This window comes from Triticum dicoccoides, chromosome 7A (genome assembly GCF_002162155.2).
Source record: "Triticum dicoccoides isolate Atlit2015 ecotype Zavitan chromosome 7A, WEW_v2.0, whole genome shotgun sequence".
NCBI classification, from domain to species: domain Eukaryota; kingdom Viridiplantae; phylum Streptophyta; class Magnoliopsida; order Poales; family Poaceae; genus Triticum; species Triticum dicoccoides.
The window spans coordinates 589,509,730-589,519,941 of record NC_041392.1 but is presented as its reverse complement, the minus strand read 5'-3'; the positions used below and the strand labels follow the sequence as shown (position 1 = coordinate 589,519,941).

The window sequence follows — 10,212 nt, the reverse complement described above, 5'->3', positions numbered from 1 at the left end:
GCCGTTCAGGAGAATGCGCGTGCTAGCAAAGGACAGGAGGATGGCCGTCCACTCCAAGAATCTGTTCCCGAATCCATACTGGCACAGCGCCTCAAAGAGGAAAGGCCATGATAGGGAGTCGAAGGCGCGCGTGAGGTCGAGCTTGAGCATGACTCTCGGGGCTCCCAGTTGGTGCAGCAGCTTGAGTGATTGCTTGACAAGGACGTAGTTTTCGTGCAGGCTCCTTCCCGAGATGAAAGCATTTTGGTTGCGGCTAACCAAGTGGTCCAGTTTGGCCGCGAGGCGGATTGAGAGCACCTTGGCGAAGATTTTGGCCACGAGGTGTATCAGGCAGATCGGCCGGTAGTCGCGTTAGCCCATGAGCGTGGCGTTCTTGGGAAGCAGCGTCAGCAATGCCTGGTTGAGCTTGTAGAACCCCCTTCCTCGCAGGTCATATAGTTGCTGGAACACGTCGAGGAAATCCTGCCTGATGATGGTCCAGCATGCACGTAGGAATTTTGCTATGAACCCGACAGGGCCCGGCGCCTTGCGAGCGGGGAGACATTGCCTCCCAGATCTCCTCCGCGCCGAATGGCGCGTCGAGGTCCGCAAGGTCAGTCAGCTCAATGAGCCGAGACAAGTCCAGGGCGTGCTCTCAGGTGGTTGCTGTACCAAGCAAGGCCTCATAGTGAGCAAAGGCTGCCTCCGCCATGTCAGTGTGGTCCGTGAGCACCCTGCCGTCCGCGACCAGGCTGTATATGTGGTTCCTCTGCCGACGGAACGAGCACTGCTGGTGGAAGAAACCGGTGCTAGCGTCGCCGTCTTTGAGGTTGGCGATGCGGGAGCGCTGCCGGGCGATCGTGCGCTCCATGGAAGCGAGCCCAAGATAGGATATCTTGAGCTCCTTACGGAGCCAAGCCTCCGGTGGCGAGAGGTTGCGTGATTCCTGGGCGTGGTCGAAACGCGAGATGAGTTCCCGTGAGATCGCAAGTTTGTCCTTGATATTACCCGTGGACCTGGAGCTCCAACTGGTAATGCGCGCCGCCGTCGCTTGGAGCCGTAGCATGAGCCGGTGGAAGGGATCGGCGTGGTGTGTAGAGCCCCAGACCGTGGTCACCACGTCATGGAATCCGTCCAGGCGGAGCCAGTACTCCTCAAAGTGAAACCGTTTGTGCGAGGTAGGCATGGGTGAGCAGTCCAGCAGCAACGGGGCGTGGTCTGACACCACAGCCGCGAGGCATCGGAGGTGGCATCCGCTGTGCGCGTCCTCCCAATCAGCGGTGCAAAGCACATGGTCGAGCTACACGAGAGTCGGCGGTGATTGCTCGTCGGACCATGTATAGCGCCGCCCGTTGAGGTAGATCTCTTTGAGCGTGAGGTCATTGGTGAGACGGCGAAATTTGCCCATCATACGCCGGTTGATGTTGCCCGTGCTTTTGTCGTCGTCGCAGAGGATGAGATTGAAGTCGCCGCAAACCATCCATGGTTCAGGGCACGCGGCTCGGATCTCGCGAAGCTCCTGCAGGAAGGCGACCTTGTCGGCATCTTCCTGGGGTCCGTATACCACCGTTAGCCCCCAAGGTGTGCCTGTGACCATGGTCACCTTAGCGGTGATCGCATTGGTGGTGAACATTGGGTCCGTGATGGTCATGGCCCTGCTCTTCCATGCCAGCAAGATGCCGTCCCACGTGCCATCGGCTGGGAGGTACGTGTAGCCATCGAACTCGGAACCAAGCGCATCCAGGACAATAGCCGAGTAGATCAACTCCATTTTCGTTTCTTGAATGCATACAATGGAGGCCCCAGTGGTGTCCAGCAGCGACCGAATAGCATGTCGTCGAGCCCGCACGTTCATGCCACGCACATTCCAGATAGCGATCTTAAGGCCGTGATCCATGGGAACGGGATCGACAGGTAGACGCGCGTAAACTGGACTAGCCTTCACATGCAACGTCTATGCCGCCGGTCGCGGTCGATGCCATGCAGACTGGGATCTCGCGGTCAACCAGTGTGGCAATGGCCTTGAGGACCGTCAGGGGTAGCGGTGCCGCGAACATGCCGTCGTAGGCTTTCATCTCAGCGGCAGTGATCTTCTGATCGATCCCTATGATCCCAAGGGTGCACGGGATTTGCACGTGGGCGCGTCGCTCCGCCGTGGGCGGGGCGCTCGGCTGGCAGGTCATAGCTGCAGATCGTCCACGGCGAGGGGCGAAGTTGAGGGGTCGGCATGGCTTCTTTCCCAGGGCCGGCAGGGCAGCGTTGAGGTGTTCCGTGGCGGTGGTCAGAAACTCTCCAAGGGTCCAGGGCTGTGGCGTGGTGCAGCCTCGGGATCGCCGCAACGTAATTGGAGGCGATGCGAAGCGGCTCAGCGTGCGGCCACTTGGGCCTTGGTTTGTCGCGGCCCCAGCGTTTGGGGATAGCTGGTCTTCGGTGGGCAGCCGTGGGGGAGGTGTAGGCGTGGGCCGCTATAGAATCACCATCGGGCCTGCTGGGCTGCGGGGAGACGGCCTATCAGCATGGGCGGGAGGGTTGGCGCCGAGGGGGGCGTTTCCCCGCCCGAGGCAGCACGTGTGGGGTTGGTGGCGGCGGACTGGTCAGCGGAATCCAGCCCCACCTCTGGCTCGGGTGGGGCGGTATCTCCACTTTGTCCCGACCGGGTCTCTGGCGCTGCAGATCCCTCCTGCGAGGCGACATGCGCGCAACTGCTAGGGGCCAGATCCCGACAAGCCGGTGCGTCAGGGGGGGGCTTTGCCCCACAGGATCGTCATTGGGACCGTTGCCAGCCACCAGATTTGAACTCGCGTCCGGTTGCGGGTCGACACGCGGCCCGACCGGGCACGGCTGGGCGTCTGCGGCGACCACGTCAGTGCAGCCAGACGGGCCCTCTGTTGTCTGCTCCTTTTGCTTTCCTCTGCCTTTTCCTCTTTTGGCATGGTGAGGCGGGCGGTGGCCCCCTTGTTGTCCAGGCCAGGGCATCATGCCCGTACGCAGCGGGTTCGCGGGCGGCGCCACACCGGAGCCGGCGCCGGTAGGCCACGTCGGCGACGAGGATAGGCCATCTGACCTTGCCTGCCTAGCGACGCGCCAACCCAGGTCGTCCATGGCCATGCCGTCGGCCCGGCCGGGGGCGGGCGCGTCCGTGCGTCTGCGCTTGCGTCCGCGGCGGCGCGCGCGACCCGTGCCGCGGTCAGGAGCGGGGTCGCGGTTCCCGTCGGCGCCGCGCTCGTGGTCTGGCCCTACGCCCGAGGGCCTTGTAGTAGCCGGCGGTCTGATCATGACGGAGCGGGCGAGCGCGATAGAGATGGGGTAGGTCAGGATCCTGATGGTGGGCGCGTAGGAGTCCAAGGCCGCCGGCACCTGCCCTTTGGCAACTCACTTTGCTCCATAGCTTAGTTCTCCACCGTCATCATGCGCAAGGGGCCGGGGCTGGCGCATAATTAATCATGGCCGCGTCCGTCCATGGCTGCAAGTAAGAGTACACCGACGACATGGTTGCATTGCCAATTTGCCAGCGACGTGTACTGTTTTTTCTTATAGCGCGGCTCCATACAAATGCATTAACAGAAATGTTAAGAAATTTCGTGGACGCATTTTGGCTATTCGGCTGTGATAAATTTTTCCTTCCAGTTTTTAGAAACCAACATTTAATTCATTTATAAGAGGGGCTTGATTGCGCCTAATAATCAAGCTTTGTGATATGAGAAAAATAATATCGTCCAACTTGTATGGCAGTAATGATATACAGCTAGTAGTGCAAACATAACTGATTCGACCAACTTATGTCTTACAGTTGTTAAATATACAGGCAAAAATGACGCATTCAAATTGCCACCAAATACCAGTGTGTGCATGAAAAGAGAGAGCTGAGAGCATACCATTATCTATGCGAGTTACTGATACAGGGGAGCACCAGGATGGTCTCTTCCGCCTCTCTTCGACGCTATTGCTACATTGAGCGAAGAACAGTTCTGGAGCTGCAACAGCAGAATTTGGTCCCTTGGCTGTTGCCAAGAAGTTGATATGGAAGTACTCAAATGGGAACCTCTTCTTAAAAAGAGCAGCACTTGATCCGCCCGGTACACTAGGATTCACACCGCAAATGATATGAAGTTTATAGTGCACCTACAAGTAACAATGCAGAAGAGGGCAGCCAATATGTGAGAAAAGGTTTTGACCAAATGAAAGTAATTGATGCACATTAGAATTCAGAAGGAAGAAAACAAAAAACAGAAGCAAATGTACCAACCCCTTTTTGCTGGGAGTAGTCGCTCAATGCCACCTTGACCTTTCTGACAAAGAAGTTTTGGTCGCGCCTGAATTTTTTCTGGAACTCTGAAATGAACCTTTTCTGGTTTTTGCTCAAGACATGTGAGTTTGAGGTCGCCTGGGTCACTTGCTGAGGCTGCTCCTCGGACTGGGTAGGTGAATATTGATGTGGCAGAGCCATGGTCAGGCATTCAACTCTGCCGTTGGTGAGTGTGCCCTGCAATATAGTTAACAACTGGGCGGACTCCATGTTCAAGGAAGACATGGCAAATTTCACCAGCGCATCAGGGTCATCATGCCATGAAGCAACCGCTGCTTGCCTATAGGCGTCCTGGTAACTGCCAGACACAGAATGATCATGCTTCATTGCCTCACGGATGGCCTTGTGGACATCAGCATCGCTCCTGAACAGATACCAGATTGCATCGTGCTCCGAGATAGAGGGGAGACGGGTACGAAGGAAGGTGACAAGGCCGTAAAGAGAACAGCACTCAATGCGTGCAAGCATGTCTGTGCATATCATATCCACCTTAAACTGTAGCTGAAACTTTTGGGGCGTGGGAAACATGGAGCCATACCAGATGGTGTTGAGGATAATGTTGGAGACAGGATCCTTGGGTCCATAGCAATATCCACCCCTGAGGAGGCTGCAGTGGTGAAGCTTGCGCAAGCCATCCCGAGGCAGCTTGGCAAGTGCCTGCAAGTAGTGCCCATGGATCTTGCCGAGGAGCAAAAGCTTCAGAGCCAGTGTGTATCTGAATGTCAACTGAGGACCAAGCTTTTTCTGTGCCCTGCTCCCCTCTATGGTTTCTGCTGTCTGCTCGCTTCTCTTTCTCTTCTTATTCTTCCTCTTACCACAAAGATGATCCAGTGATAGGTTGGTGAGGTCATCCATAATCGCAGGCCCTCTCCTGAGCAGCTTGGCGATGCTCCTGATAGTTGCAGGCGAGAGAGGGCCCTGTCCAGCAAGAAGCGCGGTGACATCGGCCAGGCGAGAGGCCATAGTCAGCGACGCTTTCACCAGAACGTCTGGTTGAGGATGCCTGGCAGACACAGCGGCACATTCCAGGGCGACCTTGGCTGTAGGGGAGGTAATACTGAAGGAGTTGCACCTCTTGTTACGATCACGCTCGATGAGGCGCACGGCGGTGAGAAGATCGGCCCTGGCCAGGAGCAGGTAGCTCATGGCTTCCCTGCTGACGAGGTAGCGGTAGTGGGAGGTGAGGAAGCTGACAAGACCGTCCAGCGACAGCCGCGCGAGGGTCATAGACTTGTGCCGGGAAAGCGGCAGTTCGAAGGCGAATATGTCGTTAGCGTCAGTGATGATCTTGGAGAGGATCCACTCCGACGACGGCGCCTCATCCTCGTCCTGGTCGGATCCAGGCGTGTAGGCGATGGTGTTGGCGATGATGTTGGAGACTGGGTCGAGGAAGCCGATGGGCACGCCGGCCTTGAGGAGGCGCGGGGCCAGCGAGGGAATCGCCCCCAACGGAAGCCGATCGAGCGCCTCCCTGTAGAAATCATGGATGTAACCGAGCAGATCGCATATATCCTGCTTCTCGTCTGTGAGGACGGAAAGACAACGGTCGCCGATGAGGCGGTCACGCTTGCCGTGCATTGTCAGGCAAGTTGCTTTCCTCGCCGGCGGAAGTGGATGGGGAAGGGCGGCGGCGGCCGGTAGTGTTGGGGAGGACGGAAGGACCTAGGGCATCCACGCATCGCAGTCGCAGACCAAAAACGTCCACCTCCGGTTGATTGGGCCGGGCCGATTATGCAGGACTCAATTCTAACCCACGTGGTGCCCTCTTACATGAGCCGGCCCACTCGTACAGCGCTCGCCTCCTGTAGCGACTGGTTTTCATTTAAAAAACCAGTATTGTCTCAAAAAAAATTAAAAAACCACTAGCGGTAGGCTTTGGCACTGTAGAGAACATTTGTTTTCAAAAATCCTGAACATTTTTCGAATAGACGTTTTTTAAAAAAAATCGAAATAAATTTTAAAAAGGCAAAACATTTTTAAAATTTTGAAAAATTGTTTGAAATTCTTAAACATTTTCTAAAATGCAAATATTTGTTGAATTTGTGAATTTTCCAAAAAATGAAATTCTGAATTTGTTTCAAAAACGTGTTTTTTAATATCCCAAGCATTTTTTAATTTTTCAATAAATTTTGAAAATGAGAATATTTTTTGAAAAACATGAACAGTTCTGAAATTATTAAACAAATTTCGAAATCACAAACACTTTTTACAAAATTTGAAAATGATGACACATTTTAAAATTCTGAACATGTTTTGAAGATTATTGGAACAACGCAGTTAAGAGACTAATGTGTCTGCAAGTACACACATAGAGTAAAATCCCTCAGAAGAACATAGAAGATTGTTTGATATTCTAAGAAGATTGCTCTAGTTACAGAGAAGATTGCCTATGCTATTGAGGAGTATGTTATACGTGTGGGAGACAACCCTAAAATTTGCTGTGAAGAGCAATTGTTTTGGTATGTTGTTCGAGAAACAATTGACTGCGGTGAAAAAATGAAGACAATGAGAAGACGTAGTTGTTTCTCTAGTTTCATTTTTTATCTCTACTGAGTCATAGGACAAACCGTACCATAAGAGGGTCCAAGTTATTAGAATTTTATATCTCCGTTGTGTGCTCAATCATATACCAATTTTTTCAAGTGAAAACGAGATAAATCTTTTTTATGCAGAGTGATTATTCTCTAAGACGACAAAGTTCTTCTAAACTTAGAGAAAGAATCACTGACAACTGAGTCAACTTGACTTGTTCATCAAGTAAGTTGCCGCGTGGTTTTGAAATCTGACTGTTGTGCCACATGTCGGTTGACCGTTAGGTGACGCATGTCCTTATTGGCCATTTCACACCTCCGAATTGCTTCGGCTATAAATAGCCACCCCAACCTGCAACGATTGGCTGCTCCGTTTGAACTGGCAAGAGTTTGTTTGAACAATGCATCTGAAGGAAATATGCCCTAGAGGCAATAATAAAGTTATTATTTATATTTCCTTATATCATGATAAATATTTATTATTCATGCTACAATTGTATTAACCGGAAACTTAGTACATGTGTGAATACATAGACAAACAAAGTGTTTCTAGTATGCCTCTACTTGACTAGCTCGTTAATCAAAGATGGTTAAGTTTCCTAGCCATGGATATGTGTTGTCATTTGATAAACGGGATCACATCATTAGAGAATGATGTGATGGACAAGACCCATCCGTTAGCTTAGCATAATGATCGTCCAGTTTTATTGCTATTGCTTTCTTCATGACTTATACATGTTCCTCTGACTATGAGATTATGCAACTCCCGAATATCGGAGGAACACCTTGTGTGCTATCAAACATCACAACGTAACTGGGTGATTATAAAGATGCTCTACAGGTGTCTTCGATGGTGTTTGCTGAGTTGGCATAGATCGAGATTAGGATTTATCACTCCGTCTATCGGAGAGGTATCTCTGGGCCCTCTCGGTAATGCACATCACTCTAAGCCTTGCAAGCATTGTGACTAATGAGTTAGTTGTGGGATGATGCATTACGGAACGAGTAAAGAGACTTGCCGTAACGAGATTGAACTAGGTATGAGGATACCGACGATCGAATCTCGGGCAAGTAACATACCGATGACAAAGGGAACAACGTATGTTGTTATGCGGTTTGACAGATAAAGATCTTCGTAGAATATGTAGGAGCCAATATGAGCATCCAGGTTCCGCTATTGGTTATTGACCGTAGATGTGTCTCGGTCATGTCTACATAGTTCTCGAACCCCGTAGGGTTCGCATGCTTAACGTTCGGTGACGATCGGTATTATGAGTTTATGTGTTTTGATGTACCGAAGGTTTTTCGGAGTCCCGGATGAGATCAGGGACATGACGAGGAGTCTCGAAATGTTCGAGGCGTAAAGATCGATATATTAGAAGGCTATATTCGGACATCAGAAAGGTTCTGAGTGGTTCGGGTATTTATCGGAGTACCGGAGAGTTACGGGAATTCCCTGGGGAGTATATGGGCCTTATTGGGCTTTAGGGGAAAGAGCGAGGGGCTGCCTAGGGCAGGCTACGCCCCCCCCAAGGCCTAGTCTGAATTGGACTAGGGGGATGGGCGGCGCCCCCTCCTTCCTTCGCTTCTCTTTTCCCTTTCCTTCTCTCCTACTCCTATTACATGGAAGGGGGAATCCTACTCCCGGTGGGAGTAGGACTCCCCAGGGCGCACCATAGTAGAGGGCCGGCCCTCCCCCACCTCTACTCCTTTATATATGGGGAGGGGCACCCCATGGACACACAAGTTGATCATTGATCTTTAGGCGTGTGCGGTGCCCCCCTCCACCATAATCCACCTCGGTAATATTGTAGCGGTGCTTAGGCGAAGCCCTGTTCCGGTAGCAACATCATCACCGTCATCACGCCGTCATGCTGACGAACTCTCCCTCGAAGCTCTACTGGATCGTGAGTTCGCGGGACGTCACCAAGCTGAACGTGTGCAGATCGCGGAGGCGCCGTACCTTCGATGCTAGATCGTGAAGACGTACGACTATATCAATCGCGTTGTCATAACGCTTCCGGTTACAGTCTACGAGGGTACGTAGACGATAATCTTCCCTCTCGTTGCTATGCATCACCATGATCTTGCGTGTGCGTAGGATTTTTTTTAAATTACTGCGTTCCCCAACAGTGGCATCTGAGCCAGGTCTATGCGTAGATGTTATATGCACAAGTAGAACACAAAGGAATTATCGGTGTGTGTATATACATATTGCTTGTTGTCACTAGTTGATTCTTGATGCAGCGGCATTGTTGGATGAAGCGGCCCAGACCAACATTACGCGTACGCTTACGCGAGACTAGTTCTACCGACATGCTTCGCACACAGGTGGCTAGTGGGTGTCTGTTTCTCCAGCTTTAGTTGAACCGGATTCAATGAACAGGGTTCTTTCTGGAGATCAAAAAGCAATCACTATACCGCGTTGTGGTTTTTGATGTGTAGGTAAGAACAGTTCTTGCTCAGCCTGTAGCAGCCACGTAAAACTTGCAACAACAAAGTAGAGGACGTCTAACTTGTTTTTGGAGGGCATGTTGTGATGTGATATGGCCAAGATGTGATGAGATATAAATTGTTGTATGATATGATCATGTTTTTCTAAAGTTATCGGCAACTGGCAGGAGCCTTATGGTTGTCTCTTTATTGCATAAGATGCAAGTGGCATGTAATTGCTTTACTTTATCGCTATGCGATAGCAATAGTTGGAAAAGCAATAGCTGGTGAGACGACCATGTGATGACACGTTGATAAAAGATTAAGATGATGGAGATCATGGTGTCATGCCGGTAACAATGAAGATCATGACAATACTTTGGAGATGGAGATCAAAAACACAAGATGATGATGGTCATATCATGTCACATATTTTGATTGCATGTGATGTTTATCTTTTATACATCTTATTTTGCTTAGTTTGACGGTAGCATTTTAAGATGATCTCTCACTAAATTTCAAGGTATAAGTGTTCTCCCTCAGTATGCACCGTTGCGACAGTTCGTCGTGCCGAGACACCACGTGATGATCGGGTGTGATAAGCTCTACGTTCACATACAACGGGTGCAAGCCAGTTTTGCACATGCGGAATATTCGGGTTAAACTTGACGAGCCTAGCATATGCAGATATGGCCTCGAAACACTGGAGACCGAAAGGTCGAGCGTGAATCATATAGTAGATATGATCAACATAGTGATGTTCACCATTGAAAACTACTCCATCTCACGTGATGATCGGACATGGTTTAGTTGATTTGGATCACGTGATCACTTAGATGATTAGAGGGATATCTATCTAAGTGGGAGTTCTTAAGTAATATGATTAATTGAACTTTAATTTATCATGAACTTTGTCCTGATAGTATTTGCATATCTATGTTGTAGATCAATAGCTTACGATGT

The 10,212-nt window shown here is 50.8% G+C and overlaps 1 protein-coding gene across 2 annotated transcripts in view; it reads right to left on the bottom strand.

Moving 5' to 3' along the window:
* The window catches only part of LOC119330028, a 9,599-nt gene extending 3,661 nt beyond the window's left edge, over nucleotides 1-5,938 (bottom strand). For both annotated transcript variants that reach the window (XM_037603136.1, XM_037603135.1), the window contains exons 1-2: nucleotides 4,226-5,938; nucleotides 3,855-4,101 (exon numbers count right to left, since the gene is read on the bottom strand). In XM_037603136.1, coding sequence (XP_037459033.1) covers nucleotides 3,855-4,101; nucleotides 4,226-5,863 — 1,885 coding nt within the window. In that variant the 5' untranslated portion in view covers nucleotides 5,864-5,938. The remainder of the gene's footprint in view (nucleotides 1-3,854; nucleotides 4,102-4,225) is intronic.
* Between the last annotated feature and the right edge of the window lie 4,274 nt (nucleotides 5,939-10,212).